At 41.6% G+C, this 13,802-nt stretch overlaps 2 protein-coding genes across 11 annotated transcripts in view; one reads left to right on the forward strand and one right to left on the reverse strand.

Annotated features, from left to right (window-relative positions):
- Nucleotides 1–114: 114 nt before the first annotated feature.
- ORMDL1 (ORMDL sphingolipid biosynthesis regulator 1) lies at nt 115–7,763 on the reverse strand. Of its 4 annotated transcripts, XM_068686504.1 has the most exons (5): nt 7,625–7,673; nt 6,688–6,757; nt 5,905–6,098; nt 3,149–3,300; nt 115–1,640 (listed from the first exon to the last, which is right to left on the reverse strand). In XM_068686504.1, exons 3-5 carry the CDS (start codon nt 6,076–6,078, stop codon nt 1,505–1,507), a joined length of 462 nt encoding a protein of 153 aa, XP_068542605.1. In that variant the 5' UTR covers nt 6,079–6,098; nt 6,688–6,757; nt 7,625–7,673; the 3' UTR covers nt 115–1,504. The 4 variants fall into 4 exon arrangements, with proteins under 4 accessions (XP_068542605.1, XP_068542604.1, XP_068542603.1 ...); XM_068686503.1 differs by lacking the exon at nt 6,688–6,757 and having other exon boundaries at nt 7,625–7,763; XM_068686502.1 differs by lacking the exon at nt 6,688–6,757 and having other exon boundaries at nt 5,905–6,085; nt 7,625–7,762.
- The window catches only part of PMS1 (PMS1 homolog 1, mismatch repair system component), a 44,167-nt gene continuing 38,026 nt past the window's right edge, over nt 7,662–13,802 (forward strand). For 2 of the 7 annotated variants that reach the window (XR_011097828.1, XM_068686492.1), the window contains exons 1-3: nt 7,662–7,769; nt 10,085–10,238; nt 12,954–13,136. Coding sequence is in view for 6 of the 7 variants with exons in the window: in XM_068686492.1 (XP_068542593.1) it covers nt 7,663–7,769; nt 10,085–10,238; nt 12,954–13,136 (444 nt within the window). In the remaining variant the exon portion in view is untranslated. Of the gene's footprint in view, nt 7,770–7,838; nt 8,054–8,108; nt 8,310–8,355; nt 8,868–10,084; nt 10,239–12,953; nt 13,137–13,802 lie in introns of those variants that run through there. The other 5 variants (XM_068686497.1, XM_068686493.1, XM_068686494.1 and 2 more) reach the window with 5 other exon arrangements.

The following is a 13,802-nucleotide window of genomic DNA, read 5'->3' on the forward strand; positions in this document are numbered from 1 at the left end:
TCCGTGTCCTCTGGTTGTGGGCACTTTTGCACAAAACAGGGTTTTTCAGTGACATTTTTGAGGGGCTAGTGTAATGTGGTGATGGATGTTATTTTAAAAATAGCCAGTTACCACTTTTTTTGCACAAATAAGACATTTTTTACTTCCAATGACATTTTTTTTTAACAACATATTTATCACACATTGCCAGAACATTCTCTTAGCAAGAAAAGAAATACACCACTGAGCTTTTTTTGTCCTCCCCCTCACTGGCTGTCATTGCAACCAAAATGTAAATCAAGTCTTAAATAGTCTTCTGTCAAATCTTGAGTCACTTCTGTCTGGAAGCCACATGGTATACTTAAAAATTCATCCTCTTTTTTTGCTAGGATACAGAAATAAGCGCTTAGAGCTCAGCTGTACCTCCTTCATTCTAGTTCCAGAGTTGATTATATACAAGATTACTCAATACTACACGGTACCCCTAAAATACAGTATTCCTGCACGTTTCCAAGACATGCAAATTATTTATATCCTTTTCTGCAAATGCATACTGTTAGGCCATGTAATCTGTCAATTCACCTATTTCTAGTTCCACTTCTATTCTAACTTACAGTTTACAGTTTCTCTTCATATTCTGATATTGTTCTATAGTGAAGCTCCTTCTCCTGTAACAACAGCAACCCTTTCCCCCACTGTTACAGGTCTCTCGGCTACTGAAAAATAATCCATCAGTCAAGTATCAGAGAAAGCAGTCAAAAAGCTACACCTTAAAAGACATTTCAGTTTCTCAGGATGTCCCATTTACACAGACAAATCACCGTTCTGGTAAGCAAAATGAAATAAATGCAAGAGTGACAATTTGCAAAAGCATACATAAACCGAGCTACCAAGTTGATGTAGAAATCCCCTGAGCTGACAGTTAAGGACTTTCTTCGGTCTTTGTGACAAAAATCACAAGAGCAGATAAGGCATGAATTATACCACCATTTTATACCAACTGTCACAGTATTTACTGTGAGACAAACTTCCACAATGCAGTAACAAACACACCCATCTACAATCCATACAGCAGTAACCAGCTACTTTTAACTATCCTAAAACGGTAGCCCCACCAGTCCTTTCAATGGAAAAATTCTGGATTTATTTAGTAGATTATCACTTGTGTCATGGCTGATTGGGCATCTGTGAAACATCACTCTCCATTTCAGCATTCGTAGCTTCCTTACTTGCATCAGCCAGACTTTCATACAGTCTTTAGTGTTGATTATGCTTTAGAGCTAGGCCTGCCCAGTTCTTCACAGAAATCTTCTTGATGTTTCCATTTCACATTTCAGTATTTGAAGGCATCTTCTTATAAACCCAACTTTCACGCCGGACAATGCTTTAGGAAGTAGTAATTGTACCTCAGATGTAAATGCATCTCTCATCGAATACAATTAGACGAACGGCACAGTAGACTACTTGTTTCCTTTGCCCAAGAAGCAGTAGCCATGTCAGGGTCGGTCAGCATCACACCTTCTGCTTAGTATTTATTGATGCCAAAGATTCGAACACCATGCAACTGCGGCAGCTTGGGGATAAGCACTGTCAGAAGAGAGGTGGTATTGAGAATAAAGTGTGTTGGATCGTACTTTGTGTAGAAACTTGCCAGAAAGTACCTGCAGGAGAAAAGGGAACAAGCTTATCTGATGACACCCTTATCGACAAACACACCAACAAAGCCTGTTTGAAAAAGGTGCTTCAGTAATCAGATATATTTTACTAGCTAGCAATGGATATATTCCTGTATCTCACCTTGGGTTCTAGAACGCCATACAACAATGTTATGGACTAAGTATCTTCTTTCAATTGTTCTGAAGGTGCTAGAAAGCAACTCTCAAGTAGAATTTTCCTCCAGCATTTCTCCCCACCCCTGAAGTTAGAGTGTCTGAATTATAAGCCCAATTTGTAATACAGACTTTACATGGTATAAGAGCTGTTACCAAAACTATGTGCATTTCAGCTACCCTTGCAAACTCAGTGACAAACCATTCGACATTCTTCAGTGCAAAACTCAGTTCTGCTAAGCACATCTGTGAGGAGGATGATCTTAAAATGCTTTCAGTCTGGTTTGCATTTCCAACACAATTTGCTTTAAAGCTAGTCCACAGCCTGTTCAACTGAAAAGTGAGGGAATGTGCCTCAGAACCCAATTCATTACGTACTTTTTTTACACATTGAACCAATAATTTCATCTTATTTTTTTTCAAAAACTAGTCATGCAGTGGGGTTATCACATTTGGGTTTGTTTGTTTGCTCTTCCAGCAAATGGGAGACATTTATTCAGCTTCTTACACATTCTTGGTGTGTGAAGAGAACCATATACAAGTGTTAGGAATACAAAATTCCCACTGTCGAGCAGGAAGCTATCTTTGAAGAAAGAGAGGATTATCTGAGCAGTTATAAGTACTTTTTTCATACTCTAACCTTTGTGAAACAACTTTCTGTACACAACACCGTATCTTCCCTCACGCCTCCCCCAACCCTGCCAAGCCAGTGGACAACTTCCTTACAGAAAAAACAGACAAACTTTTTAGGACTGGATATAAAATACGTATCTGATTTCTTTCAGTTATGCAACCATACTTTTGTCAACAGAGACAGGTGCTGTAGAGTTGCCAATCAGTCTATTTACATAACTAGTGTACACAAGACAATCTGAACAAGGCACAACTGACATGCAGTACCATGGGCCTCATTCAGTGCACACTGCCACTACCCTCATAACTCACAAGATCCAAAATGGTTAATAAAAGCTGTAAAGTAATGTATATGCATTAAAGGCAATTAGTTTAGCTTTCCAATATCTGTGACTTCAAAATCCCTGAAAGAACTTTGAGGGTTAATAGTAAGTTTTTCTCACAAGCTTTCTAATTTCGTAAACAGTTATTAATGGGATGGGTTTTAAAATTTCAACTTCAGTACATGAATTAGTACTGAAAGCTGCAGGAAGGAAGACTGTTGATAATATGGTCTGTAAATACATATTCCCTACATCTTTGATGTAGATATGAACAAGTAAAAAAGAGAGAATATGCTTTAAAATGTAAATTGCAGCTCATTTCATCAAAGCTTTTGAAATCAGGGTTTTATGCCTCAGATCATCATAATGTAGTTTAGAACTCACAGAATTATAGGAGAGATTGTGAAGAATTTTCTTGAAGATGTGAATTGTACTCCATAATCCAGTTGTTCCCAGTGTGTTAGTAGCCTAGCTTTCCCCTGATCAGGTGTTTCAAAAGGAGTTCCCTTTACTGCATGCAAGAAGACGTACATGCCCTGAGGGGGGAAAAAAAAAAAGTGAATACAGTGACACTTTTATCTGTGTTATATAATTGCTACATTGTTCAATGCATTGTGGAAAAGAAAAAAGAAAAAAAGACTAAATGAATTCTCACCCAGGAGAGCAGCTAACCTGAAATAACAAATTAGTTAGTGGCAAACAAAAGGAAAAGACAAGAAATGATTTGCCCAAAGTTACACAGTCAGTGGCGGATTCAGAATTAAAGCTGAGGTCTGTGACATTCAATCCAGTGCCTCGTCTTCTACATCAGATGGCAAAGATTACATGACATCAACAGAATTTAAACAAGTACTGTAAAAAGTCTAGGGCTACCAATGTATATTACTGCTTCCCTAACAGTCTTAAATTGAGTTACAAGGTAGAGTCTACACAAAGTAAAAATCTCTGTGAATGTTGGCAATATTACAAGAACTTCTGAAAGTTTTCGCAATCCCCCTCTAGCTTCAAATACTTTGAAGCTAACTACCAGCAATCTGTTGAATGCCATCTGTCCATCTCTGCTACTTCTCCTCAGCCACACTGGATTGTTCTTTTTTATTATACGATGGAAGGATGCCACGGCTACTTGGTTCTAAAAGATAAATTTGAGTCCCTTAATTGGCATAGGAGAGTCCAGTTTCAACAAATGAACAAACTTTCCAATTTTAACAAACATTTGTCTTCTATCAAAAACAGCATGCCAACTCCAAGCAAGAGTCTCTACCAGAAAATAAAGACTCCGATTTTCTTTCTTTCAGGTGCATTTATTTTTTATGCACCCAGAGAAATAATTATAGAAAGATTTATACAGAAAAATCACATTTTTCTGAATACTTGTTAAGGAGGTGAGAGCTGAGCAAGTCACTTCATGTCTTCTTACACTTTTTTTGAAACAGCCTCCTAACCGGAGGCCTAGTACCACAAGAGAACCAGTTTGCGTAATATTCATGATGTTCAAAGCATCTCAATTTTAATAAGCTAAAAGGCGTTTTTTGGACATCCAAATGCTTACTGCACATTTTATTTTGCACCAATACTTACACAAAGGACCACCAAAATTGCTTTTAAGGTCAGGTGAGAGTTCTCCTCTAGCAGAAATCTTTATCAAAGTATCTAAGGATTTGTTTCAATAATAATAAATAATCATAGAATCATAGAATATCCTGAGTTGGAAGGGACCCTTAAGGATCATCAAGTCCAACTCTTGACACCGCACAGGTCTACCCAAGTTCAGACCATGTGACTAAGTGCACAGTCCAATCTCTTCTTAAATTCAGTCAGGCTCGGTGCAGTGACCACTTCCCTGGGGAGCCTGTTCCAGTGTGCAACCACTCTCTCTGTGAAGAACCCCTTCCTGATGTCCAGCCTAAACTTCCCCTGCCTCAGCTTAACTCCATTCCCGCGGGTCCTGTCGCTGGTGTTAATGGAGAAAAGGTCTCCTGCCTCTCGACACCCCCTTACGAGGAAGTTGTAGACTGATAACTAATAAGTTGTAGACTAATAACAACACAAAACTGCCATGTAAATGCTAAAATATCCAAACTACGGTTTATACTCATCTTCCATGTTCCACTAGAAAACTACTTGCCAGTGCACACTCTCATCCCTGGTGTCATTATATCGAGTTGAATTAATTTAGTAAGGTATTTCGGAAATATTTAGGAAGATACTAACAGAAGCAAAAATTACTAAGTCAGGCATGTCTGATATTGTCAAAGATAAAGAACAAAATGTTCTACTAATGCTTACAACCTGCTATTATTAAACCTTTTTTTTCAAGGAAAAATAAAAACAATTCTACAGGATTACAGAGAATATTACCTAACCTCAGTCTCAAGTTGAACTATCATTTTCCTAAATAAGGAGGGAAAATATCTTTTTGTCAAGACTTCTTTGCTAGCCTTTGAAAGCTGTGTTAGCAAATCTCAAGTACAATATGAATTGCTTCATTACAGCCTTCTTTTGGCAGGACCAATATACGCATTTGCATTATTTAAATAGTTATAACGGAATTATATCATCCTGGGGAGAGAAGGCAGAAAAATTTTTAAGGTCTTCAGCTTCCAAATACTTTTGCATACAGAAGACATCCTTCAAATCACAATCCACTGAGTAACAAATCAGTTTCAATGGGTCAGTGCGGTCCAGTTTTTTCTGCCACTTTCAAATATAATTTTTTAAATGTCATGTATAGTTACAGTGTGGTGTGCTGAAGTCATCTAGCTTGACCAGAAACCAAAACAAAAAAAGAACACGAATGCTTCCGCTCAAGGAACAAGCATCATCTGAAGTACTGAAATCAAACATTTTAGGATATGAACACATTTATGCAGAAACATTAATTGAAAATATTTTTAATACATTACATTTACAGTTCTTAGATCTGTTTAGTACATACGAAATATCTTTTCTGCTTCGACCCAAAGCAATCCTCTTCCCGAAATGTGCCAACCCATTTAATAGCAGATATGTCAAGTAGAGAAAGTGTTTTGGCTAGATGGATTTTATTACCCATACAGTCAGGCTTTTTTCCTCTTCAACTGCTTCTAAAAATACACGTGAACAACTTTTTAAATTGTCTTACAGGAGAAGGTACTCACCAGATTGTGAATCACATTTGTTAAAGTCCATGCAACAGGGACACTAAAGAAAGGAATGCTGAGCAAGACAATGTGAAGCATGCCAACTCCGAGTGCGTATGTCAGCCACATTCCACGACTGTTCATCACCCGCGTGTTTGGATTTACCTCGCTGTGGGCAACTCCTACGTTCATTTTAACTCTGTAAAACAGAACTGTTTGAAGAGTGAGACTGCTGGATTATAGAGTTTCTCAATAGATATATATATATGCAGGCTGAGAATTAGGAAAAAGACCGTTTTAAATAAGTAGGTCTGGAAGGAACATGGTGCCTAAGTTGAGATGGACTTCGAGATCTTCAGGTATGTTTTATAAAGAAGTCACTACAAAGAGGCTGCTGGAAGCTGTTAAAAAAACGCGCGCACACACAGAAAACCCACACCACCAGGCCTGCCACAACAGGGACGTTTAAAAAAAAAAAACAAAACACAGTAAGCTGTGCTGTTAGAAGCTGAAGGTGCAAACCTATAGCGACACTGATCTTTGTAATTTTTATCCTCTAAATTCCTTTCTCCTGCCACTACAATATCCACAGTTCTGTCCTACTTCCCATAGCAAATGACTGTCCCCCTCCTCTCACTCATGTTAAGGCTACGTAGGAAATTTGCATTTACCAAGTGCCTGGCAACCGAGTGCTAGGAAGACTGAATAAGGGTTACTGTAGGCCTGCTCTTTTGCAGCAAAGTGCAGATTTCAGATTTCCCTCCTCCCTCTGGCAGTTTTCTGCAGATTTTGGACTCTTACCTTGATGTTTTTGTCTGGCTGAGATCAGACAGGCACAGACACATACAGCACAATTTTGTGATCCTGGTTTCTTTGGGAAATTGACACAAGTTAATGGAGGAGACCCTCCTGGCCTGACATACTAAAATTTGTAATAATTATTTAAAAAAAAAAAAAAGTTGCTGCATACCTCATACTCACATGACTTGTAAGACAATATACTTGTAAGACTGTATTTATTTATGGGACCGTGATGGAGAGCTGTTAACTTCCTTTTAAATCAGCATACAAAAGAGTTGTTTAACTGGCAGAAATAATTTGTGTTTTTTAGGAAGTTTGTTTCTTGTCCTTGTTTAGGATAGTAAAGCCCTATAGGAGCTGTGATATCGCAGCAAAACGCGCTGTGATACGTACAATACGCACATTAGCAGAGGTGGTAAAATAAAAACAGATGTGACAAACCCGCAATTGAACTGAGGCAACGCTGGTTTTAACCAGCACTTGTTGCACGCTATTTCCAAACGGGCATGTGTTGAGATTTGCAACAGAAGGTTGCCACCACCTTGCTAGGACAAAGCATCACCGGTGTGTGAGCGCGCAGACGGAAATTATGAGATTTTGACAGCGTTTTTTCCTTCACATTTCTCGTTTAATCGCCCCCGGGCAGCGCCGAGCCGCTGCAGCCGCAGGGCCGGAGCCCGGCACCGCCACAGCCGGGGGCAGGGCGCGGAGCAGGTGCGGGGCGGCCATGGGACAACACAGCCACCGCCGAGCCCTCCTGTGAGGGACAAAAGGGCAGCTCCACGCCGCACACAGCCCCTCCTGCCAGCACCAGCCCCCCGGCATGAGGCGCTGCGGCTCCGAGCCCACACACACCCCCTCAGCCCCCACACACACCCCCAGGTCCCTCAGCCCCCAGCCCCCTGTCCCCCCCTCAGCTCCCCTCGCCTCATCTCACCTCACCTCGGCGGCGCTGAGGGAGCTCGGAGCAGGGCAATGCCGGCCGGGCCGCCCCCGGCAGGGCTGAGGGGAGGGAAGGGAAGGGAAAGGCAAAGGGAGGGAGGGAGGAGCCGGGGCCGCCCACGGCAGCGGCGGGCGCGCAGGTAGCGGGGGCACGGCGGGGCTGGGGCGGGCACGGACGGGCCGTGAGGGGGGAGTAGGGAACAAAAAAAGGGGGAAAAGAGGGAAAAAAGGGGAAAAGGGAGGAGCCACCCGCCCGCCACCGGCTGCCCGCCCAGGCCTAGGCCTGCGCCCGGCTCCCCCAGCGCCATAGCGGGCCTGGCTGCTCGGGAACCCCCCCATAAAGCGGGGCAGACCCCAAAATCAGCCGTGTGACGCCTAACCCTGCGCCCTGCGGGTGCTGTGGGGCTTCCCCCATCGCTTCCAGGTTAGTGCAGAGGGCCCTGTGCTGCCTGGCGCTGTTCTGGTGTTATTTTTATTAATTCCCACAGAGAGGAACCCCCAGGAGGCCGAGGAGTGGGTGTGTGAGTGCGCAGCATGGCTTCTTAGATCCTCCCTCAGCTTAGTCAATGTTTTTTTAATAAAAATGCACAGCTGTTCTTAGTAAGGCAGCAAATGCTTGGTGCAGAAGCCCTGAGTGAGGTGTGCGACCTGACCTGAGTGCCTGTGGACAAGTAATATCGGTCAGTCCTTAACGCCTGTCTTCCCGTGTGCCTTGCCTTTGTCAGTGTGTTTGGTGGGAAAATGATTTGGCAGATCTCGTAACCACATCTAAAGGGCAAATTCCCCTTTGGAATGCAAATGCCAAGTATAAAGAGAAAAAAAACTTCTGATGCTGTGCTCAGAAAAGTGCTAAGTCTGCTGCTTCTTCAAAACACTGTGCACTGGTTTGTGGTGGTTAGTTTTTTATTCGTTTGGTTTGTTTTCCAGGTAACCATGTATTTGTTTTGTACTTAATATTTACAGTGGCACTTCTGAGAAGGATATCAAGGCAGAGAAGCGTTCTGTAATTGTATCAGCTGCACGTACCCTGCAGGGTAGTCTGGGGTGCTGGCCACAGTCCCTTGCTGTGCACACCCTCCCGGTGTCCTCGCCGTGTCAGGAAGAGCTCTGGGTTTGCTCCATTCCTCCCCACGTGCTCATATCCTCGGGACAGATGCTGAGTGTGCAGTCAGGGAACCGGCCACGCTGTCCTCCAGCAGATAGCTTGGACTGAAGCAATCAGTCAACTGGGATTGTGGGTTTGTTTGTCTTTCAGTGTAAATAATGGCCGTTCCACATCTCCCAGTAAAGGGTGCTGTTGTAGACAGACAACGTTCCTTGTAAGACGGAGTGACGTAGCGCTTGAACCCTCCTTGAGGCACAAAGAGCTAGTAATGCTTTTTCTGCCCCCGTTCTTGTGTACAAGCAAAAGCTATGGTTGAGTTCCTTGTGTCAGGCTGCAAGGATCAGCAAAGATTTTAGCTGGAGCTTGGTTAATCACGTCTAGTTGCGTGTTTAAAGATCAATATATGCCAAAACTTGCAGATCCACTCACAATCTTTATGGTAGATTGTCTCAAATTATAATACAACTGGGATTTTGTACCCTTTTGTAAGTGTTTTCACTGATAAAAACATCTCTATTGGCATATAATATGAGGCATCTCTATTTTCAGTTGGAAGACCCAGAAATCAAGTGAGCTGCCTGCGGGTACATACTAAGTCTGATAAGAAAAATAAGGTTATAATTCAGAAGTTTTTTTGTTTGTTTGTTTTTGTTTTCATTATTACTGACAGTAGTTCATAATGCCAACGAATACAACTTTTCTCAGCACCACTGTGCTGCCCTCACCAGATCCAAAGCAGTTACTTTCAAGTCACGTTTCTTCCTTGAATTTTTGGCTACTGGGAATCATATGCAGAACACAGTCAGCAGCACTGAGCTCAGAAATTACAAACGCAGGGAAAAATTATACAAAGAGTTCAGAAAAAAATGATAAAGTTTCAAAATTTTTAGTTTTTGTCATTAGCACTAGAATTAGACGTGGTGCTAGGTAGATACGCTACCTGAAGACATTTCTTATAACACTCCAGATTGCCATGTAATTTCTTTTATGTTATAATTGCAAGATCAAAATCACATGTTATGTTAATTTAGAGGAAGATGACTTCATATATGTGAGATAGTACACTGTTTTCCTCACTACATCTCTGAATTCTTGAAGTGTTGTTTGTTGGTTTTTTTTGGTAGAAGTTAAGTCTGCTTAAAATAATATTTTCTAGTCTAGACCTCTGTGTACTGTTTCTTCCACGAGTCAGACTCCCTGACTGGAGAGAAAGCTGTGTCCTAGTGTGTCGTGAAATTTTTATTCCTTATTCATGTCACTTACATTTAAAAGTCACTGTAAAACAATTATTTAGAAATGCAGATTTGTAGCATGTCTTTTATATTCTATTTCTCCTTTGTTTCTGCGCAGCTTCTCCGATTCTAATTCCACTATGAAACAGCTCCCGGCAGAAACTGTTCGTCTCCTTTCAAGCTCTCAGGTGATTACCTCTGTTGTCAGCGTGGTGAAGGAGCTGATAGAAAATTCTTTGGATGCCAGTGCCACAAGTATTGATGTTAAACTGGTAAGTCCTCTTTCTTGTATGCTTGCAGGTAATTATACATAAAATAAGATGCTGGGAAGGTTGTTCCACTGCCAATGTATTTTTTTTAGGCTGTCATAGTTTTGGTGGTGGGAGGGTATTAATAATTGTGTATAAGTATACATTTTAACCTCAAATAAAAGTGGTTCCAAATCATTTTCCCTTATTGTTCTGAGGCCCCACTGAAACTACAAGTTGTGTTTGTGCTGCTGAGTGTGTCTTGAGAAGAATTGCCAGCTTATTTAATACTTCTTTTCTTACTCATAAATTTTTTTTCTGACTAATAGCTCGTTTTAAAAGATGCTGGACTTGAGTTTCACTGCTAGACTGGCTTACTGAGGGTTTGTTTTTTTTTTTACAGCCAGGCAGGAGGTAACCTGCAGGTGAGGTGGTTTGCAGGGAGAAGCCATTGCAGTGGCAAGCTGTAGCAGGAAGCTTTGGCTGGGGTTTTATTCCTGTTGACTTCTTGGCTGACCAAACTCCAATAGGTGGTGTTGTCTTCGCATGGTGTGTCAGATGGCTTTTAGACAAGACCGGGGAACACATCAGCTCGTACTGTAGCTCTAGATAACGTGGTACTGCTTTCATTACAATATAAACTTAGTCATTTAATCAAAAACTGAACTGTGGCCAAGATGTTACGTGTTATCTAGTTATTAATTTGAACCTCAGCTCTGTTGCTATTAGAAAGACAAACACGCTGGAGCTTGCCTTGTGAGCAGCAGGGTCAACTGCCTCAGTAGCATGACTGTGCAATAAGCATATGTAGAGCAATGGTTTTATTTTTGACAAGATGCCCTGGGTTCAGGCCGAACTATGCTAAAAACTGTTGATTAAGCAATATAATTGCTTGTGTATGAGTGCAGAGACTCCATGGGCATTGGTTTTATCGATTTCACTGACTGAGCTCTAGCGACGGGAATTTGAGACTAATCTTTGAAGTCTGATTTACACCCGTGTGTTGTAATTAAACAGAGAGATGAGCAACAGCCTATGTTAGTATTGAGAGCAGAGGTGGGATTCAGAAAGTATGGATCTTAGCTGCAGGTTTGCTGCTGTTACATGAAATGGCTGTTGTAAAAGGCAGGCTGTTTCTGTTCCTTTTTCTCCAGCGTGAGAAGTGGGAGCTCTAATACTTAGATTGCTCTCAGCAGAAGCGTAGCTCAGGATGAGCGGTTACACTACACAGCTGATCCATCGAGGCACCTGAAAAGCAAGGACCTAAAACCCTGTGCTTGATACTGCTAGACCTTTCTGCCTCTCGTAATCAGTTCATCTCGCTAATGCAAAAGACCAGCAAGAAAGATGGACCGTGTTGTGCCAGTGTAATGACCTGAACTGATCTTCAGAGAGTTGTAGCTGAAGCAGAGATGGGTCCATGCAGTCGAGAGTTAAAGAGGAGGGAGCTGAACCACATGGCTTGGCATCAGTGGTCTGTTAGAATAGCATAAACATCTCATAGCATCACATGGGATTAAGGCCGTGGAGCACAAGTGGAAGGTGTTAACAAAATGCAAAGTTTATACACTAATATTTTAAGACAATGTACATGAGTAAAAATGAATAACATTAGAAATGAAATAGAAAACCAATCAGTAACGTTGTGAAGAAGATAAATCTGCTCGCTGTTTTCCAAAGCAGATGAACGACAAGTGTCAGAATTGAAGGCAGTTGTTCATGGTAAAATGCAAAACCCAAACCCTGCCTTGTTGCATACTGCAGTGGAGTGGAACATTTCCCCTTTTTATGTCCCAACGTGTATTTAAGTCTAGCTGAGGTACATCAGTTTCCATGTTGATTCCCAGTAGGAGGTTGACTCAAATATAAGCAGAAGCATTGTTTTTCACCTGAAGATAACTTTAGCAATATTCATTAATACTGAAAGTAAAAACTACCAATGTTTCTACTGTATATCAATTAACTAAATATTTATAATTCTCTGCCTGCCTCAGAGGCTTTTGCTGTTTCATAATGCAGGTTATATGTGAATACATGTGTTATCTTTAGATGCCTTCCTTTTGTTTTGAGTTGCATTACTTTTTACCTTGAGAAATACCCCTGGGAGTACATCCTGTTTTTCTTAACAGCTTCTAGCATACGTCCAGGTGGAACAACAAAGTTAGTTCTGTTTAGCTTTCTGTGATCACCTACCATGTGCTCTGGAACCATGGTAGCCACTCATTCAAGACGTTTTTTCTAAGTAAAACCTGTTTTAAGGTTCCTAGATGTACCACACAGTACAGCATGCTTTTCTGTATGTCACATCATAATCTTTTCAAAGAGCCACACATGGTTTCTGTAAAAGAAGTTTAGTTAGTGATCCTGCAGCTCTAATTACTTTAACCTCCTGGCTTGTGAATTCTTTGGCTGTGATTTACACCTGCAGATTATGATATAGCTGGAAGGAAGCATTTGTTTGCTGGGGCTGAGTTTGAGATGTTACAGAATCTGAATTCCATCTTTCATGTAGTTGTTCTAATTACCTGGGTTTTCAGAGGTGTAACTATTTATGCAGGTGTTCATTGAAATGAGAAGTATTTAAATCAGACTTTGGTAAAATATGTATCACATACACATAAAGGTGAATCACGCAGATTGACATGTAATATTAAAAGAGGGAAGCAGTATTTTTAGCTGGTTTTTGGTGCCTTAATTCATTTGTCTGTGATAAATTTCTTTTTTTTTTTTCTTTTTGAGGAGAATTATGGGTTTAACAAAATAGAAGTAAGAGACAATGGCAGTGGAGTCAAGGTCACTGATGTTCCAGTTATGGCCATTAAACACTACACCTCAAAAATTAGCTCTTCTGAGGATCTTGAAAGGCTGACAACGTACGGTTTTCGTGGGGAAGCCCTGGGATCAATTTGTTGCATATCAGAGGTGAGCAGTTGCTGTGTGTCTGGACTTCTGTGATTTGTGCGTGTCTGTGAAAGCTTTAATAAAATGTCAGAGCAAAGTGTTCAAATTGTTCTGGCACACTGGATGGAGCCTGTTTTCTGAACAGTCTGCCTTGCGTGTGCTGCCTTTCTCTACCGAAGAAGTCGTCTCAGCCAGAATGGAGCAGGGATGGGTTGCTTCGTGTTTCTTTGTCCTTTTCTTTTGTGTCAGGGTATAGATAGATAGGTGATTGCTTGGAACATTGGTTTGACCTTTTGTAGCGTTAACAGAAAATGTAAAGTCTGAGAGTGTGGCTGAGTTTGCTCCTCGCATTAAGCTACGTCAAAGTAAGAAGCAGAAGGTGGTGGCCAGGAGGATTCAGTCAGGGCACTGATGGCCCACATAGCTGCAGTTGCAGCGAGGATTTCTGCCTTGATGTTATCTAGGTGAGCAGCAGTCATGGGATCTTGCTGGGCTCCACGTCGCTCCTTGACATGTGTATGGCAGCAGTTGCACAAACCTGGTGTTGTCCTGAGGAGTAAACAGGAACCCGCACCCTGGCCTGCCCCAGTCTGAGCCCGGTGTTTGTGTTACCTGACGCTGACAGGGTACGGACACTTCAGACGTAAGCTGTTGACTAAAAGCAGCCACGTTACTTCAAAACCATCC

Source organism: Anas acuta, chromosome 6 (genome assembly GCF_963932015.1).
Source record: "Anas acuta chromosome 6, bAnaAcu1.1, whole genome shotgun sequence".
NCBI classification, from domain to species: Eukaryota; Metazoa; Chordata; class Aves; order Anseriformes; family Anatidae; genus Anas; species Anas acuta.

Bases quoted from the DNA above. Each gene is read 5' to 3' on its own strand.
- ORMDL1 (XM_068686503.1), bottom strand. From the start codon at position 6,078: ATGAACGTAGGAGTTGCCCACAGCGAGGTAAATCCAAACACGCGGGTG. The intron at 3,301-5,904 runs GTGAGTACCTTC...TTCCCCCCTCAG, and splicing joins CAAATGTGATTCACAATCTG to GGCATGTACGTCTTCTTGCA. The intron at 1,641-3,148 runs GTGAGTTCTAAA...TTTCTCCTGCAG, and splicing joins ACAATCTCTCCTATAATTCT to GTACTTTCTGGCAAGTTTCT.